The sequence below is a fragment of the Thamnophis elegans genome, chromosome 6 (assembly GCF_009769535.1).
Source record: "Thamnophis elegans isolate rThaEle1 chromosome 6, rThaEle1.pri, whole genome shotgun sequence".
NCBI classification, from domain to species: Eukaryota; Metazoa; Chordata; class Lepidosauria; order Squamata; family Colubridae; genus Thamnophis; species Thamnophis elegans.
The window spans coordinates 5,848,401-5,872,800 of record NC_045546.1 but is presented as its reverse complement, the minus strand read 5'-3'; the positions used below and the strand labels follow the sequence as shown (position 1 = coordinate 5,872,800).

At 43.7% G+C, this 24,400-nt stretch overlaps 2 protein-coding genes across 3 annotated transcripts in view; one reads left to right on the top strand and one right to left on the bottom strand.

The window, feature by feature from the left end:
- The window catches only part of LOC116510241 (ras-related protein Rab-30), a 51,954-nt gene extending 49,591 nt beyond the window's left edge, over positions 1–2,363 (top strand). For both annotated transcript variants that reach the window (XM_032219711.1, XM_032219710.1), the window contains one exon: positions 98–2,363. In XM_032219711.1, the coding sequence (XP_032075602.1) occupies positions 98–348 (251 nt within the window). In that variant the 3' untranslated portion in view covers positions 349–2,363. The remainder of the gene's footprint in view (positions 1–97) is intronic.
- A 2,677-nt stretch (positions 2,364–5,040) lies between these two features.
- LOC116509946 (DNA damage-induced apoptosis suppressor protein-like) lies at positions 5,041–16,479 on the bottom strand. The gene is made up of 6 exons (XM_032219257.1): positions 16,436–16,479; positions 13,695–13,816; positions 13,442–13,567; positions 11,827–11,988; positions 9,064–9,181; positions 5,041–7,515 (listed from the first exon to the last, which is right to left on the bottom strand). Exons 3-6 carry the CDS (start codon positions 13,549–13,551, stop codon positions 5,578–5,580), a joined length of 2,328 nt encoding a protein of 775 aa, XP_032075148.1. The 5' UTR covers positions 13,552–13,567; positions 13,695–13,816; positions 16,436–16,479; the 3' UTR covers positions 5,041–5,577.
- Between the last annotated feature and the right edge of the window lie 7,921 nt (positions 16,480–24,400).

Below are 24,400 nucleotides of genomic sequence, written 5' to 3'. Positions count from 1 at the left end.
GTTTAATTTACTCTTTGCAGATCCTTTGTTCAGTTGTTGGCTTCAAGACTTTCTCAATCCCGCCTAATTTCTTCCCCCTCCTGCTTGTTTTCTTTAGGAAACAAGATTGATTTATCCGATAAGCGAGAAGTCTCCCAACAGAGAGCCGAAGAGTTTTCCCGAGCCCAGGATATGTACTATCTGGAGACCTCGGCAAAAGAATCCGATAACGTGGAAAAACTCTTTTTGGACTTGGCTTGTCGGCTGATCAGCGAAGCAAGGCAGAACACCCTGCTGAACAATGTGGAGTCTCCCTTGCCGGGCGAAGGAAAAAGTATCAGTTATTTGACTTGTTGCAATTTTAACTGATCCGCGTTTGAACCCCAAGAGTTATGACTGCTCCTTTTACGGGCCTCTCTCCGGAGGCAAAGGCTGCTATGACCTGGTCTGACTGGTGGAGATACTCAGGCACCCGATCATGAAGCATGCCAAGCTGGCCATTTGTCTGCAGGGTCAGTCTAGAATATAATCCCTCCCCCCCCCCCTTTTCTTTTTAACACATGTCCCATCCCGGAGCCCCCAAAATTTGGAGATTAAAGATTCAAAAAGATGCTAGGTAGCGGCTGGTGTTCACTTCTTGGAAGCACCTGGGATCCTTTCCCTTGGAAATTCAGGATGAATTGTGCCTGCCTTTTACATCTTTACAAGGAAAACGAGAGGCGCGTTAGAAAATGGCTGCGGGTTGCCAGCTAAGTTGACAACGCTTGTATATAAACCAGGACCCGGAGTGCCATTTTGTACGGCACAAACTCCACCGAGTGTGCGTGTTGCGTGCGTGTGTGATTTTTGTTTTTTTTAACCCTAAGTATTAATGCATCTGTGTTCTGGGATTTTGGTAAATGCGGAAGTTAAAAAAAAACCGGGATAGGCTGGTCGTTTGCAATCAGCAGGTCTTGAGATTGGACGGCTGCCCTTTCGGTTCTTGTACTCCCGAAGCTAAATTTCCTCTGGGGTCAGCTTACTCTCTTCTCCACAGATAGATGCGTCCTTGTAAAGGGATGGATCCTAAATACAGCTGTCTTTTGGTTAGTTCATGCCTGCAGGCCACAGCTCGTTCCGAGGATAAGAGACCAACGACACAAATTTAAGAGTTGGCCGCTAGTTATCCCTGCACCTCTGATCAAATAAGAGTTCCAAAACTTTCTCTCAGCTCAGCATTTTGCCATACGGTGGGGCTTCCAAACCCACTTCGTTTCTTGCAGAAAGGAGCTCTTAAAAATTTATACGTAACCCTCCACCGGTCTTGGATTTTAGCCAAAATAGCTTCTTTGTGAGAAATGCTGGATCCGGGAAATCTGGATTTCAGATGCGGTTGAGAGAATGTTGCAGCACAGAGGCTGGGGGCTATACCTATGCACAATTGTCACTCGTGGGGAGTACTTCGTTGTTGATGCATTTGAGGAATGGGGCATGGATGGTCCTGTGTTTGTCCTGGGAAGTTCTTAGAAGTCCCTCTTGAAATGAGCTGCTCAACGTAGCAGGTAGACCTCATGGCTGAATCCTGCTTTTATAACTGGACCACTAGCACCAGTTCTGGAGTTTGCTCTCTTGTTGGAAAAAGGCGTGTACAATTTCAAAAAAGTTTTTTTTTTTAAAAAAAAAATACGGTTGAGGGGGTGGGGAAAAAATAGCGTGTTCTAAATCTTTTAGGCGGCTTTATCGAGGCTGCGATCCTCTTGCAGAGTACGTAGCTCTCTAAAGCTAATTTTAAAAGGCAGAAACGCAAGCCCGCTTCCCACAGTCACTTGGGAGATTCGTTTGTTTGTTGTACTTGGGATTTCACTATGCACGGGCCCTTGTGCGCGTACACCAAGAACGGTGTGTAAGCAATACCCTTGAACCAAAGCCTCGCTGCTGCTGGAAGGACGATACGCACAGAAGTCTCGCGCGCGCAAGCTGACAAATTCAGCACTCCCAACGTCGAATTGCAAGGAGTCAACGCAAATTTCCTCCCTTATCGGTGCTTCATTCCTTGCATTCCTTGAAGGGAGACAAACTGACTTGTCTGGAACGCAATGGGCTCACGACAGGTTATTAAGATTAGCATGTCACGGCTGGCTGTTCTATACTGAGCATCACTTAATTTGGGTAATTGGGAACAAGCAAATGAGATTTTGGTATCCAGTGCAGAGGAGGTTCTATACCACATCAGCCTCCAGTAAAAGCAGTCGTATCGTCAATTCAAGAGGGCCAGCTGGTACAGGATATTTGGGGGGGGGGGATTCAATTGTGCTCAAACTGTGACTGATGTCCCCTTTTGCATTAAAATAAAGCTGCTAAAATTTTAGCCTTTTTGAGAATAAAGCTGACATTTTAAAAGCGTTGCTTTTTTTGCCCTTCTTTCTTTCTTTCTTGCGGTTTACTTTTCTTTTTCAAAGTCCAACATTACTGTTCTAAAAATCACAAGAATTTATCCATCCTTGCAGATGTAGGACACAGCTTCCAATGTTCATTTAAAGTTTAACGAATTTTTTTGAATTTATTTGTTATTTATAGGCCGCCCTTTTCCCTGAGGGTACTCAGGGCGGCTTACAGTTCATGGGAAGGGTGGTGCAAGATAAAACATAAGACAGTGCGTAAATAAAAAATAAAACAATAAAACACAACTTTCATTCAGCATTCGGGTGGGGCGGATTAGAATCTTATCCCCAGGCCTGACGGGATAGCCAATTCTTAAGGGCTGTGCGGAAGGTCTGGACGGTGGTGAGGGTGCGAATCTCCACGGGGAGATCGTTCCAAAGGGTCGGAGCTGCTACTGAGAAGGCTCTCCTCCGCGTAGTCGCCAGTCGGCACTGACTGGCGGATGGAACTCGGAGGAGGCCTAATCTGTGCGATCTAATCGGTCGAAGGGAGGTAATCGGCAGGAGGCGGTCTCTCAAGTACTCAGATCCACTACCATGAAGAGATTTATGGGTGGTAAGTAGCACCTTGAAGCGCACCTTGAAACGAAAGTGGGAACTCTCTATTCTGTCCAGGTAGTCCTCGACTTAACAACCATAATGGAACCCAAATTTCCCTTGCTATTCAAAACAATCGTTCAGTGAGTTTTGCCCCATTTTTATGACCTTTCCTGCCACTGCGGTGAATCACACCGCAGTGAGCTAGTAACACTATTAAGGGAACATGGCTTCCTCGTTTTGCTTTGCTTGTCAGGTTGCAAAGGGGGATCACATGAGCAGACACTGCAACCGTCATAAAGTACATGCCAGTTGCCAAGCCGCTGAATTTTGATCACGTGACCACGCGGCTGCAGCAATGATTGTGGGAAAAGCGGTTATAGGTTACTTTTTTCATGTGCTGATGTTGTTTTGAGGAGTCACTAAATCAGAGGTGGGTTCCTACTGGTTTGGACCGATTCTTCCGAAGCGGTAGTGCTGCCTTCAAACAGAGAGTGAACTGGTTCTCTTGGTTTTTTAAAAAGTGGGCCCGCACACCCACCCCGGGTTATACCGTATTTTTCAGAGTATATGACGCACCTTTCCCCCCCCCAAATCAATCTTGTTTCCTAAAGAAAATAAACAGGAGGGGGAAGAAATTAGGCGGGATTGAGAAAGTCATGAAGCCAACAACTGAACAAAGAGTAGTGATTCTTATTGAGTTGAATATCAACTACCGTATTTTTCGGAGTATAAGACGCACCCTTTTCCCTCAAAAAAAAAGGCTGAAAATCTGGATGTGTCTTATACACTGAATACAGCATTTTTGGCCTCCCAAAACCCCACCCCTTCACCAAAATGGCCACGCATAACTTTTAGGAGGCTTCCAGAGTGCTCCTGGAAGCTAGGGAGGGCAGAAATGAGCAAAAAACAGGCTGTTTTTTGCTCAATTTTCTCCCTCCCCAGCCCCCAGGAGCACTCTATAAGCCGCCTAAAAGCTATCCATGCACTTTTTTGACAAAAAACGCCTGTTTTTGCAAAAAATGGGCCACTTTTTGCTCGTTCCCCCCCCCCCAACCCCCAGGAGCATTCTACAAGCATAATGCCGTTTCTTTGAACAAACGGTTTTTGGGAGGTTTGCAGAGTGCAAAACCTTTTTTAAAATTTGCCTATTCAAAACCTTGGTGCGTCTTATACTCCGATGCATCTTATACTCCGAAAAATACGGTATCTTTATTCCAGCTTCTGAAGCCCAGCTTATCCAGAGCAGCAGCAGCAGCTGTTTTCTTTTTTTCCCTGACCAATTTTTGTTCAATTGCACACATGCTCAGCGAACCGGTAGTAAACTGGTTAGGAACCCATCACTACACTAAATGAATAGTTGTTAAGTCAAGGACTACCTGAATATAAAGTTAGGGTTAAAATATGACTTGCAGTGTTGAGGGAAAGATGGTGGGTAGCAGACTTACTTGATCTGAAACTTCTTCCAAGTTGTGAACCAAAACAGCCAATGCAATCCTAAATTGCATTAACAGAAGGATACAACCACAATCAAGTGAGGTACTAATACCATTCTATAAAGCCTTACTAAGAATACTTAGTTAGCATACTGCATCCTGTTTTGGTGACGACACTATAAAAAAAGATGTTGAGACTCTACAAAAAGTATAGAGAAGAGCAACCAAGATGATTAGGGAACTGGAGACTAAAACATATGAAGAATGGTTACAGGAACTGGGCATGGCTAGACTAGTGAAGAGAAGGACCGGGGGAGACATGATAGCAGCCTTCCAATATTTGAGGGGCTGCCACAGAGAGGAGGAGGTCAAGCTATTCTCCAAAGCACCTGAAGGCCAGACAAGGAGCAATGGATGGAAACTGATCAAGGAGAGATTCAACCTGGAAATAAGGAGGAATTTTCTGACAGGGAGAACAATCAACCGATGGAACAGAAGTTGCCTTCAGAAGTTGTGGGAGCTTCATCACTGGAGGCTTTCAAGAAGAGATTGTCAGAAATGGCGTAGGGTCTCCTGCTTGGGCAGGGGGTTGGACTAGATGACCTACAAGGTCCCTTCCAACTCTTAATCTGTAATCCTGAATGTCTACACCACCTCTCCGTAGAGTTATTACTTTATTTTATTTACAGTTCTTATATACAGCCATAGGACTTCCAGCAATTCACAATATCAAAATTTATAACAATAGACAAATGCAACTAGTTCTTATTTAACCATGCTGGTTGGAACAAGACAGTCTGTCATCAAGCGACACAGTTTTAAGTCAAACAATGTCTTCATGTTGCTCAGTGATGACAGTTCCAGCAATCCTGGTTGCCATTGTTAAACAATGGGTGGGCCATTGAGTGAGGATCTCACCTGATGGTGGTAGCATCTGACTTCCTGCTGGCTTCCCCAATGACTTTGCTTATGGAAGCTGGCACAGAAGATCACAAATCATGATCACATAAAGCGAAGGGACGCTGTGACATCTCTTTAAGTACAAGACCTGGTCATAACTACCATTCATTCAGAAGCCACCATAAATTCAAATGGTTGCTGAATGAGCGGTCGTTAAACAAGAAGCACCTGTACATCAAAGAGATGAAACTGTAACTCAACTGTCTCCTCATCCAAGGAACGAACAAGAGGTTTTGCAAACAAGCTCAGTTTAAATCATCATCTCTCGTGATGGCGGCCTCCATGTTGGGCAGCTGCTCGTGATCGGAGAAGAGTTCAGAAGACCAGTCTGCGACATCAGGCACGGGAGAAGTTGTAGGAAGCAGTTTTGGTCGTCTGAAGTCTACCAAAGGTGGTTTGTCAGGCGATTCGTTGACTGGAGGGCCAAGCATCGTTCTCTGTTGACACATAAGCTGTCCTCCAATATCAGCTTCTTCCAGTTGCTGCTTTTTAGGAAGAAATCCGACCTTTGCTAAGTTGGAAAGATTTCTTGGACTCCAGGTTCCTCCTTGAATTGCAGAAAGAGGAAAATCCTCTATAACTCGGCCATCACCGTGAAGCCTGATGAAGCTCTTCCTTCTCTTCCTTCTCCACGATTTTACATCCTGACCTTGGATTTCCCCTGAAGGAGGACTCCATTCTTGGCCAACATCTTCAGACAGCAATTCTTGCGCCGAGAGGTGACTCAGAGGCCCACATGGATTGTCCGCGCCAGCTTCTGCGTTGCTTGACCTTTCGGAGGGCGAGAACCTGCTGACGAGTTGTTTCACCAAAGAGTTTTTAGAGGGGAGCCTGGGCTTTTTACACCTAGCCTTGTCCCAAGGCAATTTATTCGGGGGTAGTTGGCTTCGAAGGGATCCTTTCCCTCCAGGGAGGCTGTCTGGATGACAAGGCCTTGCGAGGGCATCGGGAGTGAAGTCCAGGGTACCAACAGGGCTACATTCAGACTTGAACCCTGCGCTGGCAATCGGAGTACTTGTTTTGGGGGTCGAGACATCCATGGTATCATATAACGATAACCCATAATGAGAAGTAGTCCCGCTAGCATTTCCCTTCCCTTCCCTTGGCATGAATTCTGATTTTATACAGGTTGGGGTGAGCGTGCCAGTTCGCGGCGTGATTACCTGGGGCCTGTGTAATGTTGCTGGAGTGCTTTTCGTCGATCCCCCGATGCTAATATCAAAAAGATCTGCTGAAGCATCAAAACTAGCCTCGGGGCAACTGGAACCCGCCTGCGGGAAACAGTAGACATCCCTTCCTCTCCAAGAACAGTCTGGTTCTTCTGCGAGCAACTCGTTCTCTTTGTCTTCGCCTGATTTTTCACCGAGAACCGAGGCAGGACGCCACTCTGGACCATTTGAGAGAGCGGCAGTGGAGCTGCCGTTGTCAAGCCTGGCAAGAAATTCAGTCAAGCCTTTGGAGGAGGCTTCTGGAGCAGTTGCACCTACTGCAGCAAGGTGTTCCTTAGGTCTCTGGTGGGGCAAAAGGTGCCGTGGATTTGCTAGCCCATAGCTGGACTGGATGCTGATTTTGCAGGAAGGATCTTTCCGCTCCGATGCGAAGGGGCTTTCTAATATATCACCATCTTTTCCTTTTGTGGAACGTCTACTAGGGGTGAGACTCTGCGAAGAAGGATACAAACAAGACTTCTGACCTTTGTGTACATCTCCATTATCTTGCGTCACGTTTCGGCCTTTGAAATTATAAACCAATTGGTTGTGTGACATGATAGATCCATCTTCGCCTTTTGGCTTCTCCGAGCTGGCCTCGCGTGTACCTAAAGCTGTGTCTTCTGATGAGGTGGACGACCAGGTTAGCCCGAATGAGTAAGGCCAGAGGTTGAAAAAGCCATTTCTGTGACTTGATTGAGTCACATCCAAATCGCCGGAGAGATGGAGGCTCCTTAACTCTCCGCTTGGGTGATCAGATGCCGGGACATGATCCGGAGGCCGTAAAGCCCCGTGACTCTGCTTCAACTGACAACTTCGCTGCTGCTCGATATAGTGGATAACGGTGTAGCCCACAAGCCCAGGGTGGGGTAGGAACATCTCACGGGCGGTGAGAGCTTTGGTGCGTCTCTCCCTTTGGCGGCCATTTTGCAATAAGGGCTTGTCAGAAGGGACAACGCAGGGCATGTCGGAACTCTGCAAAGAAATGAAAATCAGTTGTTTGTTGATGAAATTAAATGTCAGGCCCGGACCGTCTTCCTCTGCTCACCCACCTGACAAGGGAGAACTCAGAAACCTGTTCTATCACGTTGTCCATATCAGCCAATTTCAAACCAGTTACTTGAAACAGGCTAGTTTAAACTAGGCACAGGAAACCTTAGTCACAGTTCTAGATCCAGACTAAGAGGAAGCTAGCTCTATCAACTATCTATCTATCTATCTATCTATCTATCTATCTATCTATCTATCTATCTATCTATCTATCTATCATCTATATCTGTCTATCTATCATCTATCTATCATCTATCTATCATCTATCTTATCTATCTATCTATCTATCTATCTATCTATCTATCTATCTATCTATCTATTTATCATCTATCAATCTATCATCTATCAATCTATCATCTATCTATCTATCTAGCCATCATCTAGCTAGCTATATAGCTACCTAGATACCTAGAACTCTCTCCCCCCTATCTATCTATCTATCTATCTATCTATCTATCTATCTATCTATCTATCTATCTATCTATCTATCTATCTATCTATCTATCTATCATCTATCTATCTATCTATCATCAATCTATCAATCTATCAATCTATCAATCTATCTATCTATCTATCTATCTATCTATCTATCTATCTATCTATCATCTCCCTCTCCTTCTCTCCATCCATCCTTCTCTCCAACCCTCTCTATCCCTCCCTCTCTCCATCCATCCATTCCCTTCTCCATCCATCCCTCTCAGTCCATCCATCCATCCAACAATCCATCCCTCCTCTCCATTCATTTCCCTCTGTATCCATCCCTCTCTCTATCCATCCATCCATCCATCCATCCATCCCTCTATTCATCCATCCATTTGGAAAATTTATATTCCTTGCAGACAGCTGGTCACTTGCATCCTCATTGAGACCACTTGGAAGTTTATCGGTGTCCTCAGGGTCACCTGAGTGCTGCAGTCTGCAATTTTTCCTTCTGGAAATCCATTTCTTCACACTATTTAAAGGGTGTTCACCCCAAATTCTATAGCTAAAAGTCCAGTTGCCTCCTGAAGAAGCACCTTTGAGACAACCCTGACCTGGATGACTGAGAATCTCTACAGATGTTTAGCTATACAATTTGTATATTTGGGATGAACACCTTTGGAATGGTGTGGGAGTAGGGAAACTCCAAATGCTTCAAGGACCCTCTAAAATGATGCAAATGACAAGCTGGCTACAAGGAATATAAATCCTTCCAATTCCCTACTATCCTGTCAGAGCCGAAGAAGCTTCTTGGATGAGAAGCGAAACGTCTTCAAAAGAAAAAACAAGAAAGTCCAGTTGCCTCCTGAAAAAAGCACCTTTGGGACTATTGGAACTGTTATTTCAGGCTGTTAAATGCCAATTATGAGGATGCTCATAATTTACAGAGGAAACCTGACCAGGCACGCACAGAAGGTTGCCTAACAAAGCAAATTATCCGTCATGCTTAAATTGCATGTTTCCTAAAAGATTTATTCCGAGAAGAACCGTCACCTTAATCCTGAAGACAAACTTTTTCCCAACAAAGCAAGTTTCAACGGCATGAGATACGGCACCAAACACGGCATCGTTTTCGTCCTCTCCTGCTTCGCGGTTCAATTCTTTGATGTACCTTGACAGAGAATAATTCAATGTCTAATTTAATAGCACTCCCACAACACTTGTTAAAAGTTATAACTCAGGAAGGAAAGCAAACAAATAGAAATGTTTCATATTCCTTGTGAACATTTCTTACAAGCTCTTTAAAAAGCCCAGCCCAAGTTGCTGAATTCAGAATTTCAAGGCACACAATAAACAAGCAACATATTTCTGCTTTCTGACCCAATTCCTCTTTTGCTGATAATCATTTATCTGCGTAAGTTATAAATCTTTCCGGATAGTGTAACTGTCTGCTGATGTATTTTTTTCAACTGGTTCTTCATACATCAGATTCTTCCAGAAAACCTTAGGTATCTCTAATGCGTGGTTAGAATCATGGAAATCATGTTGTCAATTACACATTGCCTTCCCAACTGACAGTTGTTTTCAGATATTGTTGTGGCCTGCCAGTGGCCAGCAGAGCTGGTAGCAGATTCGGACAGTGAGGAGGTTGGGGAGGAACATGGGCCAGTTCTGGAAGCTGGAGAAGTCTCTGATGAGGGCTCTGCATTGGAGGCAGAGAGGGGGTCGAGGCCTTCTTGACAGTTCTCAGCTGCCTTCAGAGCTAGACAGCAGTGAGGCGGAGGAACAGCTAGAGCCTGTTCCCAGTGTGGTATGCGCAGAGCTGCCAAAGGAAAAGAACAGCTCAGAAATCAGGGTCGAGTTGGGAGTAAGGTCACAGGTGGATGGTGATGGGCCTCTCCCATAGGAAATAAAAGAGGGGTGAAAGGGGAGGGGGCTTTTGCAGGAAACAATTTGTTCGTTCAATCATTAGATTCGTTTCAGGAGTGCGAGGATCTGTCCATGAATCTCAAGAGACTCTGTGCCAAGTCTTCCCTTGCAAAGCACCTCATTTGGGGCTCCTTCTGGCAAAGGGGAAAATCCAACATTAGAATAGAACAGAATGGAATAGCAGAGTTGGAAGGGACCTTGGAGGTCTTCTAGTCCAATCCTCTGCTTAGGCAGGAAATCCTACACCACTTCAGACAAATGGTTCTCCAACATCTTCTTAAAGACTTCCAGTGTTGGAGCATCCACAACTTCTGGAGGCAAGTTGTTCCACTGATTAATTGTTCTCACTGTCAGGAAATTTCTCCTCAGTTCTAAGTTGCTTCTCTCCTTGATTAGTTTCCACCCATTGCTTCTTGTACGGTACCTCAGGTGCTTTGGAGAATAGCTTGACTCCCTCTTCTTTGTGGCAACCCCTGAGATATTAGAAGACTGCTATCAAGTCTCCACTAGTCCTTCTTTTCATTAAACTAGACATGCCCAGTTCCTGCAACTGTTCTTCATATGTTTTAGTCTCCAGTCGCCTAATTCTCTTTGTTGCTCTTCTCTGCACTTTCTAGAGTTTCCACATCTTTTTTACATCATGGCAACCAAAACTGAATGCCGTATTCCAAGTGTGGTCTTACCAAGGCATTATACAGTGGTATTAATCCTTCACGTGATCTTGATTCTATCCCTCTGTTTATGCAGCCTAGAACTATGTTGGCTTTTTTGGCAGCAGCTGCAGACTGCTGACTCATATTTAAATGGTTGTCCACTAGGACTCCAAGATCCCTCTCACAGTTACTACTATCGAGTGAAGTACCACCTATACTGTACCTGTGCATTTCATTTTTGTTGCCTAAATGTAGAACCTTACTCTTTTCACCATTTAATTTCATTTTATTAGATAGTGCCCAATGTTCAAGTTTGTCAAGATCCTTCTGTATCTTAAGCCTGTCTTCTGGAGTGTTGGCTATTCCTGCCAACTTGGTATCATCTGCAAATTTGATGAGTTCCCCATTTATTCCCTCGTCCAAATCATTGATGAAGATGTTGAAGAGTACTGGGCCTAAAACAGAGCCTTGGGGTACTCCACTGCATACTTCCCTCCATGTAGATGCAGTTCCATTGAGGACTACACGTTGAGTACAGTTGGTCAGCGAGTTACGAATCCATCTGGTGGTGATGCTGTCTAACCCACATTTTTCTACTTTATCTAGTAGTAGGCTATGATCTACTTTATCAAATGCCTTACTGAAGGCCAAGTAAATTATATTGATGGCATTCCTCCGGTCCACTAATTTTGTCACTTTGTCAAAGGAAATTACGTTTGATCTGGACATTTCTCCCCTATAAATAAATATATAATATTATATAACATATAATAAATAAATAACACGCAATGCTGTGTTATCAGCTAGTTTAAAATAAATTAGACGACCTTACACTATTGGGGGAAAAATATTTACCTTACCTACTCATTTTCAGTACAGATAATCCAACAGCTATATTTTCTTTTAATATAGAGAATTGGGGTTAATGAAGATATTCCAGTGTTCTTATAAAGAGAAGAGAAAGGTGAGGGATAATTTCCCAGAGGTTAATCATGAATTCAGGGAAATGTGAACTTGAAGAATTTTTAGACTCGAGAACATTTCTCCATTTCACACACTGGCCCTGCCACAAATGTTATAGCTTTGCGAAATTAATTGCCATTATTAATATATACCAGCTTGGTATCCAGGCAGCAAACTGAACAGCAACTGTTCTGAGAGATATAATTAAATCACTCAAATAGATGGAAGGAGCAGACTCGTGCTTCTCTACCCAGTAATTCTTTTTTTTTACCTTTGCAAGTCTTTTGCTGTAACTCCAAAATAGGTATCTAAACAGCTTCCAAATACGGTGACCTCAAAAACATCATGGGTGTCGGCTACCTCCAGCGAAAGTCGGTATCTGTAGTTTGCTTCTTTGGTGTTGCCCGAACAACCACACTTCTGGCAATTGTATCTGACAAAAGAAAGACAATGAAGGGATTTATATATTAGAATAGAATAACGGTTGGATGAGACCTTGGAGGTCTTCTTGTCCAAACCCCTGCTTAGGCAAGAAATCCTACATCACTTCAGACAAATGGTTGTCTAATCTCTTCTTAAAAACTTACAGTGTTGGACCATTCACAATTTCTGGAGACAAGTCCTTCCACTGATTAATTGTTCTCACTGTCAGGAAATTTGTCCTCGGTTCTAAGTTGCTTCTCTACTTGATTAGTTTCTAATAACTTTCCTTCCTGCCCTGCCCTCTGGAAAATAGCTTGACCCCCTCCTATCTGTGGCAGCCCCTCAAATATTGGAACGCTGCTATCATGTCTCCCCTGGGTCCTTCTTTTCTTCAAACTAGACATATCCAATTCCAGCAACCGTTCTTCATATGTTTTAGCCTCCAGTCCCCTAATCCTCTTTGTTGCTCTTTTCTGTGCTCTTTCTAGAGTCTCCACATCTTTTCTACATCGTGGCGACCAAAACTGAATGCCATATTCCAAGTGTGGCCTTACCAAGGCCTTATAAAGTGGTATTAACCCTTCACGTGATCTTGATTCTGTCCCTCTGTTGATGCAGCCTAGAACTGTGTTGGCTTTTTTGGCAGCTGCTGCACACGGCTGGCTCCTATTTAAACGGTTGTCCACTAGTCCAAGATCCCTCTCACAGTTGCTACTATTGAGCAAGGTACCACCTATACTGTATCTGTATATTTTTGTTGCCTAAATGTAAAACCTTACTTTTTTCACCACTGAATTTCATTTTGTTAGATAGCGCTCAATGTTCAAGTCTGTCAAGATCCTTCTGTATCATGGAAAGCCTCACTACTGCAGGAGGCCTTAGGCTAGTCTCGCACCTACCACAACTTAAGCCTCTAAACAGAAACAAACCTTGGTTCCATTTTTTGAGAAAGGTGGAGTTTATTAGAGGTTGAGTATATCGCAGTATTGATCCCGGGCAATTGTCATAAACATGAACCAGGTGCCAAATGTCCAAATTTTGATCACAGGACCACGCGGATGCTGCATTAAGTGTGAATAATGGTCACATTTTTTCCAGTGCTGTTGTAAACTTTGGTGGTTAAACAAATGACTGGTGTCAACTCAAGGCCCGGGGGACGGATCCGGCCCGCAGAGTGCTTAGATCTGGCCCCATGGGACCGCTCTGGAAACAGCAAAGGACCAGCCCACAATACCTCTGCCAGCAAAAACGGAGTGGATCTCCCCAGCTCCGTTTTCATTGGCAGAGGATCGCAGGAGGCCGCCATTGACCCGAGTGGTGTTGAGCTGGCCACGCCCACCCTGGCCACGCCCACCCCTCCCTCCCAAGGTCAAACCCAACCTTGACGCGTCCCTCAATGAAATCGCGCTTGACACCCCTGGTATAAGTGGAGGACTAACTGTAATTCTTGAGAGGGAGCATACCGTTTGAATTGCAGGGATATTTTGGAAAAGCAACTGTGACATGATGGATACACAAAGCTGCGGTTCTGGATGGAAATCACAGAGGCAACCAGGAAGTGTCCGCCATTCATGTGCTTTCACAATTATCTATTGGGGGGAGAAATAAGTTTTAGTTAACCCTGACTGTGTTACCTTCACTCTCCTTGTGCAACAATATTAACCTTGTTAAGCCAAGGAGCTCCGGGAAAAAAGACAAAATGAATGGATAGCTCACCAGAAATTGCCAGATGGAAATGTGTTCTACCCCCTTTCGTCCTAGATAATGGGGGCGAGGGAAGTTGGTTCCAACATAGCTGGAGACCACCAAGATGAAGACATCCAGTTTAAATCCGTCCACTGGAAGAGAAGAAAGAAGTCTGATTTCCTGAAGGGATAGAAATAGGAAAGAATAGAATAGGAAAGGATAGGATAAGATAGGATATGAAAGACTAGAATAGAACAGCACAGCAAAGAATAGAATTCTTTATTGGCCAAGTGTGATTGGACACACAAGGAATTTGTCTTAGGTGCAGAAGCTTTCAGTGTACATAAAAGCTATAAACTATTATCATAGTCATCATAAAAATACATCATAAATCATAAGAGACAACACTTAAGTGATAGAATCAACATAAATCGTACTAGGAAACTAAATTAAACAATATAAACCATAAAGATGCAAGCAACAAAGTTATAATCGTAAGTAGAAAAGGAAATAGGTAATAGGAATGATGAGAAGAATAATATTAATAATCTTAGTAAACAGTCTGACAGTAGTTTTTTTAGCAGAATGATGGCATGGGGGAAAACCATCCTTGTGTCTAGTTGTTCTGGTGTGCAGTGCTCTATAGTGCCGTTTTGAGGGTAGAAGTTGAAACAATTTAATGCTAGTTGTCTCAGAAATCTCAACTTTCCTGAAAGTAACCTTCATTCAGGTTCCCTCTCGAAACAGGAATTGGATTTCCATCTGCCCCAACTTTCTACCCAAGACAGTGAGGCCTTGAGTCACGAGAAAAGCTGCTGCCTGAACAACTGTAGTTAAAGTATTGGCTGGGGATGATGGAAAGCGAAGTCCACCCCTCGGCAGTCTGAAAAACCCAAGAACAGGTGTGGTTGGTGTGAAAAACCTTTGCCAGACCCATTCTTGAATACAGCTCATTTGCCTGGAATCCACACTGTATATTGGACATTAATACCATTGAGCGGCTCCAGAGGTATTTCACGAGAAGAGTCCTCCACTCCTCTGCTCACAACAGAATCCCTTATGCCATCAGGCTCGAAATTTTGGGCTTGGACAACCTGGAACTATGCCGTCTATGATCTGACCTAAGCATAGTACACTAAATCTGATCTCATAGTACACTAAATTGTCTGCTACAACATCCTATCTGTCAACAACTGCTTCAGCTTCAACTGCAATAATACACGGGCAACAATTGATACAAACTCAAGGTAAACCGCTCCAAACTCGATTGCAGAAAATATGACTTCAGCAAGAGAGTGGTCAACGCCTGGAATGCTCGACCTGACTTGGTTGTTACATCCTCAACCCCCCCCCCCCAGCTTCAACCTTAAACTGTCTACTGTGGATCTCACCCCATTCCTAAGAGGACTGTAAAGGGGGCGTGCATAAGTGCACTAGTGTGCTTACCGTTCCTGTCCTACTGTCCCCATTTATTTGTGCTCATTTCCTTGGTTCATGTCCATTTATACCGCATACAGATGGAAGGTTGAACAACTAGCATCGTGGTGTGACCGGAACAATCTGGAACTGAACACGCTCAAAACTGTAGAAATGGTGATAGACTTTAGGAGAAACCCTCCCATACTACCACCTCTTACAATACTAGACAACACAGTATCAACAGTAGAGACCTTCAAATTTCTAGGTTCTATCATATCTCAAGACCTAAAATGGACACCTGACATTAAAAACATCATCAAAAAAGCACAACAAAGGATGTTGTTTCTGCGCCAACTCAGAAAGCTCAAACTGCCCAAAGAGCTGCTGATTCTGTTCTACAGAGGAATTACTGAGTCTGTCATCTGCACCTCCATAACTGTCTGGTTTGGTTCTGCAACCCAACAAGACAGACACAGACTTTAGCGAATAATTAGAACCACAGAAAAAAAACAACGGCTACCAACTTGCCTTCCATTGATGACCTGTAAACTGCACGAGTCAAAAAGAGGGCTGAGAAAATCTTTACAGACCCCTCACAACCTGGACATAAATTGTTTCAACTTCTACCCTCAAAAAGGCGCTATAAGTCACTGCACCCCAAGACAACTAGATACAAGAACAGTTTTTTTTCTGCTAAACAAATAATTCCCTCCCCACTGTCAAACCATTCACCAAGTCTGCGTTACTATTACTATTAGTCTTCTCATCGTTCCTATCACCCATCTCCTCCCACTTATGACTGCAGGACTGTAACTTTGCTGTTTGTATCCTTCTGATTTATATTGATATTGATTGTTTCCTGATTGCTTATATGTACCCTATGACTATCATTAAGCATTGTACCTTATGATTCTTGGCGAATGTACTTTGTCTTTTTATGCACCCTGAGAGCATCTGCACCAAAGACAAATCCCTTGTGTGTCCAATCACACTCAGCCAATAAAGAATTCCATTCCATTCTATTCTTCTTCTGTTCTGTTCTAGACTTATACCTGTTATCTTGTACATGCTTGACCAACTAAATTGGGGGGGAAAAATTAGACCCCGCCTTTTGTATAATGGATCGAGGCAGCCTGCATTGTATTCCCTCCTGCTATTTTTAAAAATAACAACAACCCTGTGAGGTAGGCCGAGCTGAATGGAACTGGCCCAAAGTCACCCAGGGAGCTTTTATCGCTGAGGAGGAACTTCAACCTATTCCAAATTTAAAAAATAATAATAATTGTGGAGAATAATAATAATAATGGGGTAAATCAGACGGTTATCTCTGCGCCTGAGTAGCGGTAACACACCTTCCAACAAGTACGCGGCTGCTTCTTCCGGAACCGACTTCGAGATTCAGGACGGAAGTGACGACAACACTTTCTTTTCTCCCGCGCGCCAATCAGCGAGGACGAGGAGGAGAGCTGCTCCCCAATCTTTCTCCCCAGCCCCGCCCATTCTCTTGTTTCTAGCCAATCGGAGGGCTTCGCTGTTTCTACCTGCCGTGGCAACCACGAAGCCGGGGACGCCGGGGGCGGGGACGGGACGTGGAATATAAAAGCCACAGCCTACGCTTTTGCCTCAAGGCCGCAACCAATCGCAGAAAGCCTCCGAAGGCTTACCTGCCTTTCTGTCCCTTCTCCCACCTCCCTCTTGCTCTCTCTCCGCGAATCATCGAGTGGGGGGCGTGGCTTCTTTTCGAGAGGACCCGCTCATTCGTTCGTCTCGGGCTATGGGCGCGGCCAGACGGTTTTCGGCCCCGCCTCCTTCCCGGAATCCGGGTATAAAAAGGAGAGAAACGGCGGCAGTCTTGATTTCGGTCGCTTGCTGCACGGTTATGCGGGTGTTTGCAGGGCTGTGGGGCGGGTGGCTCTTCTGCCTCGCCTGGGTCGGCGTTTTCGGGCGCGCCCGGAGCATCTTCGCCCATCCTCGCCTCTACGCGGCCTCCCGTCCCGATTCCTCCCGGCTCGTGGGGCTGCGCGCTTACCGCACTTGCTATATCGCCCAGAAGGTAAGGAAGGAAGAGCCGGGCGGCTTCCTCTCGAGCCCTTTCGTCGCAAAACATCCTATATTTCTTCCTCAACCCTCTCCCCTCAGTTTCCCTTTTAATGGTGCCTGTCTCCAGTGGCGGTGAGTTCCTCATTCTAGAATAGAATATGGGAATGGAATAGGAATAGGACAGAATAGAATAGGAAAGAATACAGTAGGAAAGAATAGGATAGGAAAGAATAGAATAGGAAGGAATAGGATAGAAAGAATAGAATAGGAAGGAATAGGATAGGATAGGATAGAAAAGAATAGAATAGAAAAAATAGAATTGGAAAGGATAGGATAGGAAAGAATGGATAGAATAGGAAAAATAGAATAAATAGGAAAAAATAGAATAGAATAGGAAAGAATAGGATAGGAAAGAATAGGATAGAAAAAAATAGAATAGAATAGGAAAGAATAGAATAGGAAAGAATAGAATAGGAAAGAATGGATGGAATAGAAAAAATAGAATAGGAAAGAATAGAACAGAATAGGAAAGGATAGGATAGGAAAGGATAGAAAAGAATAGAATACAATACAATTATTTATTGGCCAAGTGTGATTGGACACCCAAGGCATTTGTCTTTGGTGCAGATGCTCTCAGTGTATATAAGGAGAATAAAATACATTCATCGAGAATAAAAAGAGAAGCCATCAAAAGCAATCAACCAAATGAACAGAAGTTGTGGGAGCTTCATCCCTGGAAGCTTTCAAGAAGAGACTGGACTGCCGTCTGTCAGAAATGGTGTAGGGTCTCCTGCTTGGGCAGGGGGTTGGGCTAGATGACCTACAAAGGTCCCTTTCCAACTCTCTGAATCTGAAAAGTGGACTGGCGAGCAAGCCAATAAAAAGTGGTCTGAATTTAATGCCGTGATAACTTTAACCGTGGTTTGCTGGATTCCTAGTAGCACATCCTGGATCCTACACAGTTTAGCAGGCCTTACCCATCGACATGCCCAGGACTACAGTGCATTTGACTCTGAGGTTGTGGGAAGACAGCAGAGGAGAATTTGCTGCAGGATGGAGGGATCCTAAATCAGGGTTGCTCAACCTTGGCCATTCTAAGTTATGTCTGTGATGGCCAACCTATGGCATGTGTGCCACAGGTGGCATGCAGTGCCCTCTCTATGGGCACAGGAGCCGTCACTACAGTTCAACTTTGCCACACATGCACATGTGCCTCCTGCTGGTCAGCTGGTTGTCGGGTCTCTGCCAAGCATGCCCCTGCATGTACATGCATGCGCATACACACACAGCTCCCTGTATGTGTCCGTCCCCCCCGTGCATGCATGGCAGAGACCCGATGACCAGCTGACCAGTGGGAGGCAGCTGCATGTGCATGCAGGGTGCATGCAGGGGGGGGGCTGTGCGTGTGTGGGAGGGCATGGCGGGTGTGTGCATGCATTGCATTTTGGGGGTTCGGGCACTTTAGGCACTCAGTCCGGAAAAGATTAGCCATCACTGAGTTATGTGGACTTTAATTCCCAGAATTCTTCAATCGATGCACAGCCAGTATACTGGCTGGGGAATTCTGGGAGTTGAAGTCCACACATCTCCCATGTTGTTGGAGTTGAGAAATGCTAGATTAGTGCATAATGTCAACCTGTCTTGTCTTGATGGATTAGGATGGCTGTTTTGAAAGGAACGGGGCTTGGGAAAGAGAAGAATGGATTGGGGAGAAAGTTTGCAAGATTGTGGAAAAAATATTGCAAATAGGCGGTCCTTGGATGGCAGTCTGTGTATTAATTATTCTGACTTAAATGCTTTTCTGATGTCTTTGGAAAGTTTGGAAAGTTTGATGCTAAACATCAGGCTTATCAATGAAATAAGCCACTATCATTTGATATAGTCCTTGATTTACAATCACAATTGAGCCCAAAATTTCTGTTGGTAAGCAAGAGAGTTAAGCCATTTTTGTCCCACTTTATGACCTTTTCTTGCCACAGTTGTTGAGTGAGTCACTGAAATTAAGTTAAGTTACACGGTTGTTAAGTGAATCTGGAATTCGTCATAAATATGAATTGTTTGCCAAGGGTCTGAATTTTGGTCATGTGACCATGGGGATGCTGGAACGGTTGCGTGAAAAATGGTGATGAGTCTCTTTCAGTGGCATTAAACGGTCGCTAAACGAATAGTGTAGCCTTTCTTGTCATTGTGCATCGTCTATACAACAAAATTGGTTTTAGCCTCACTAGTGCAATCCATGTCAAAAAATACAAACAACATAAATAGCATAAAGAATAATCCCTGTGCAAGTAATTAAGGGGAAAAAAAGAAAGAAAAACTAGTCATAAGTTTCCACGTGTGTGTGGAGTGATTGTGGTTGTGTTTAAGAGTCTTAACAGCCCAAGGATAAAAACTATTTTTAAACCTATTTGTTCAACTGGCTACGCTTCTGCCCCATGATATAAGTGTGAAGAGACACTGACCGAGGTGTGAATCGTCTGTGATTGTAAGTCAAAGATTACTTGTAATAATTGGATGAGTAATGCTGACTTTTAAGGTGTGATTTTGAGAGTTTGCTGAGTTTTCAGAAGCTCAACTTCTATGCAAGATGTGTGTATGTATGTATATATATATATATGTGTGTGTGTGTGTGTGTGTGTATGTGTATATACACACAAGGATATGGCTAGCTGATGAGAGCTAAATAGCTTGAAATAGATCTATACTAGTCTTCCTTTATTTATTTATCAGCACAAATAAAAAAAACACACATATATATGTATGTATGTATGTATGTATGTGTGTGTGTGTGTTTATTTGTGCTGATAAATAAATAAAGGGAGAACGTCTTAGCCATCAAGCCACAGGGGTTGTGACACTAATATATACCTTCTTCCCTGGCTTCAGCTGATAAGGAAGAGACCTGTGGCTTGATGGCTAAGACGTTTGCCTAAGATGCAATACAGCACAGGTTCGAATCCCAGTAAGGGTATGGCTAGCTGATGAGAGCTAAATAGCTTGAAATAGATCTATACTAGTCTCCCTTTATTTATTTATCACCACAAATAAAAACACAAATATAACAAAGGCAACAGTAAAAATATTGGGTTTCTGTCGTGATGGACTCTTGTGACGAGCCGATTGACAGATGTTGGAAGCAGTTAGCTTCCTCCCATAATTGGGGCTTACCAGGGGTTGTGACACTAATATATATATATGTGTGTGTGTGTGTGTGTTTTGTATTTGTGCTGATAAAAAAATAAAGGGAGACTAGTATAGATCTATTTCAAGCTATTTAGCTCTCATCAGCTAGCCATACCCTTACTGGGATGAGAGCTAAATAGCTTGAAATAGCTGATGAGAGCTAAATAGCTTGAAATAGATCTATACTAGTCTCCCTTTATTTATTTATCAGCACAAATACAACACAAATGTAACAAAGGCAACAGTAAAAATATTGGGTTTCTGTCTGGATGGTCTCTTGTGACGAGCCGATGGACAGAGAAAGGAAGCAGTAGGTTTCCTCCCATATTTGGGTATACCAGGGGTTGTGACACTAAATACATATGTTAACTAACTTGCAGGCTTAAGACGCCAACCAAACTTCATATATATATGAAGTTTGGTTGGCGTCTTAAGCCTGCAAGTTAGTTAACATATGTTCCACTCTTGCTTCCTGGAATTCTTTCCAGCACAATTGTACTGGTGCTTTCAAGAAAAGACTGGAGTGTCTTCTGTTAGAAATGATGTAGGGCAGGGATGGTTAACCCTTTTGGTGGTGAGTGCCCACAGCACAATACCCCCAAAATGCAATGCAAGTGCCCCCCTGTGCATGCGCCCCACCCCCTTGCCCCCCCATGCCCATTTTTGGCTTCCAGATTGGTGCAGCAGATTTCCAGGCCCAAAATGTGGCGTGGGGCAGCCTGCACCAATCTGAAAGCCAAACTGGGGCATGGGGGAGTCGCGCGAGACCCCAAAATGCTATGCGAATGCCCCCCTGTGCATGCACGCACGTCCCCACATGGAGGCTAGAGAACTGAAGAACAGCTGCCCAGTGGGAGGTGCGCATGTATGCACGGTGGAGCTGGGTTGGGGGCGACAGCTGGAGTGCCCGCAGAGAGGGCTCTGCATACCACCTGTGGGCATGTGTGCTGTATGTTTGCCATCACAGATGTAGGCTCTTGTATTTGGTGGGCTGGGGGGTTGGACTAGAATCACTAGATGACCTACAAGGTCCCTTCCGACTCTGCTATTCTGTTCTGTTGCATTTCTCCTCAAAAGTGGCAATGTTACATTCATTTGTACAGTTAGAAGTGGAGACAGCTGTGTGACTCTCTGACTGGAATGTTAAACGGCTGTTTGTGCTTTCCCAATAGGTCTCTTAAGCAAGCTGGCGATGTGGCAAATAGGTTGAACATTATACTCTTGTCACAGGTGAATTTGCTTCCTGTTCAATTGGGACATCCTAAGCTAATGGAACAAAATGAAATTCAATGGTGAAAAAAGCAAGGCTCTACATGTAAGGCAAGGAAAACCAAATGCACAGGTACAGGATAGGTGGTACCTTGTTCAACAGTAGTAACTGTGAAAGGGATCTTGGGGTCCTAGTCGACAACCAATTAAATAGGAGCCAGCCATGTGCAGCAGCTGCCAAAAAAGCCAACACAGTTCTAGGCTGCATAAACAGAGGCATAGAATCAAGATCACGTGAAGGGTTAATAACAATTTATAAGGCCTTGCGAAGGCCACACTTGGAATACGGCATCCAGTTTTGGTCGCCACGATGTAGAAAAGATGTGGAGACTCTAGAAAGAGTGCAGAGAAGAGCAACAAAGAGGATTATGGGACCGGAGGCTAAAAGATATGAAGAACGGTTGCAGGAACTGGGTATGTCTAGTTTAATGAAAAGAAGGACCAGGGGAGACATGATAGCAGTCTTCCAATTATCTCAGGGGTTGCCACAAAGAAGAGGGAGTCAAGCTATTCTCCAAAGCACCTGAGGGCAGGTTAAGAAGCAATGGCTGGAAACTAATCAAGGAGAGAAGCAACCTGGGACTAAGGAGGAATTTCCTGACAGTTAAAACAATTAACCAGTGGAACTACTTGCCTCCAGAAGTTGTAAATGATCCAATACGTTAGTTTTAAAGAAGAGATTGGATAACCATTTGTCTGAAATGGTGTAGGGTTTCCTGCCTGAGCAGGGGGTTGGACTAGAAGACCTCCAAGGTCCCATCCAACGCTGTTATTCTGTCCTATCCTATCCTATCCATCCTATCCTATCCTATCCTATCCTACTCTTGTTCTGTTCTATCCTATCCTATCCTATCCTATTCTATTCTATTCTATTCTATTCTAATGTAAGAATTGGATCAGAATTAAGTTTGGGAACTTTCTGTAAAGTTACAAAGGATGCCAATCTTCCCCCAGATTCCTTGTTAGAAAATATTTTTTTAGTGTGGTGTAGAACAGCTCTTCCCAAGCTTTGCGGCATGGTGGCCCGGCTTGGTGGGGGGGCAGGGTTGGAGAGGGGTGGAAGGAGGGGAACCAGGCCGTGCGCATAGCAGGTCAGTGTACACACATAGGTGCAAGCAGCTTGACTTGTGCAAATTGACCTGTGCACATGTGTGCATGTACACTGGCTGACCACTCATACGGCTCAGTTCCAAATAGGCTATGTTCGGAGAGTGGGCCTTAGCCCACTATAGTCCTGGACACTTGGTTTAGAAAATCTTTATAATTTGCAAAAATTAGGAAAAGCAAGCAGCTTTTTCCCCCCTCGATGGGTGAATATAAACCCAGTTACATCTGTACCAGACAGAAGAGGCCATTCCCTTGGGTAGAAAGTTGAATGTCTGAACCGCTAGAAAATTCAATGCAATATAAATATATGAATATTGGAGAGCGAAGAATATGATGTTGCATCTCTGTGCATAAACATAAACGATCCTTTAACGACCCCGTAATCCCTTGCGGGGTGTAGTCTGGGCAACTGAATGGAGCTAGGAGAGTGTGTAACTGGCCAGATGCCCTTCCTGTCACCAATACGGAGTTTTGTTCAACAGATATATTCTCATTATGAGAATGAGAATTATCAGTGAGAGAAGTATCTGCCTCTACCTAGGATTGAACCTGCAGCCTCCTGATTGTGAGATGAGAGCTCACCTGCCTGGGCTCTAATCCGTCCATTGTTTTTGAGGCCAGGCGCATGCGTGGAAGTGGTGCGTGTGCCAAAAGCCGGTGGTAACAAAATGTGAAACCCAAGTGATTGGGACACTTTGGTTGTTCGAGAATTTCTGCACCTTGGCGTTGCTGGGAAATATTGACGTCTTGCCCTTCGGTCAGTTATATTCATGCCTAAGGAAGGACCGGAGTACCAATAAATTAGCATTATGACTGCTTTTCTTGATCCAGAGATAATATCAACAGCCAAGTACTGTTAGCCACTTTGCAGTTGAAGCGTGTGATCAAATTGACTGGCGACTAACGTGGCATTTGAGGTGTTACTTCTTAAAGCAGAAATGAAAAACAAAAAATGTTTATATATATAAACATTTTATGTTTATATATATATATATATGTTTATATATATATATATGTTTATATATATATATATATATATATGTTTATATATATATATGTTTATATATATATATATATATATATATATATATATATATATATATATATACACAAACACACACACATATACATATATATAAGTATATATAAACATGTATATATATACATGTTTATGTATATTCAACGTTTTTTGTTTTTCAGCACAAATGATATATTTATCATTATCATGAGTTATTTATTTATCAGCACAAATACAACACAAATGTAACAAAGGCAACAGTAAAAATATTGGGTTTCTGTCTGGATGGTCTCTTGTGACGAGCCGATAGACAGAGAATGGAAGCAGTAGACTTCCTCCCATATTTGGGCATACCAGGGGTTGTGACACTAAATACATACCTATTTCCCTGGCTCAGCTGATAAAGGAGGAGAACCTTGTGGCTTAGTGGTTAACACATCTGCCTAAGATGTAATACAGCACAGGTTCTAATCCCAGTAAGGGTATGGCTAGTTGATGAGAGCTAAATAGCTTGAAATAGATCTATACTAGTCTCCCTTTATTTATTTATCAGCACAAATACATATATATATTTGCACGTCCTAGCAGGCGGTTGGTATGACAGAATTTATTTCAGCCATGATAAATCTGTAATTGACATGGGGGGGGGGGCTGCAAATCAGTTGCATTTTAAGTGGCATAAAAGTTGACCCAGCTTTTG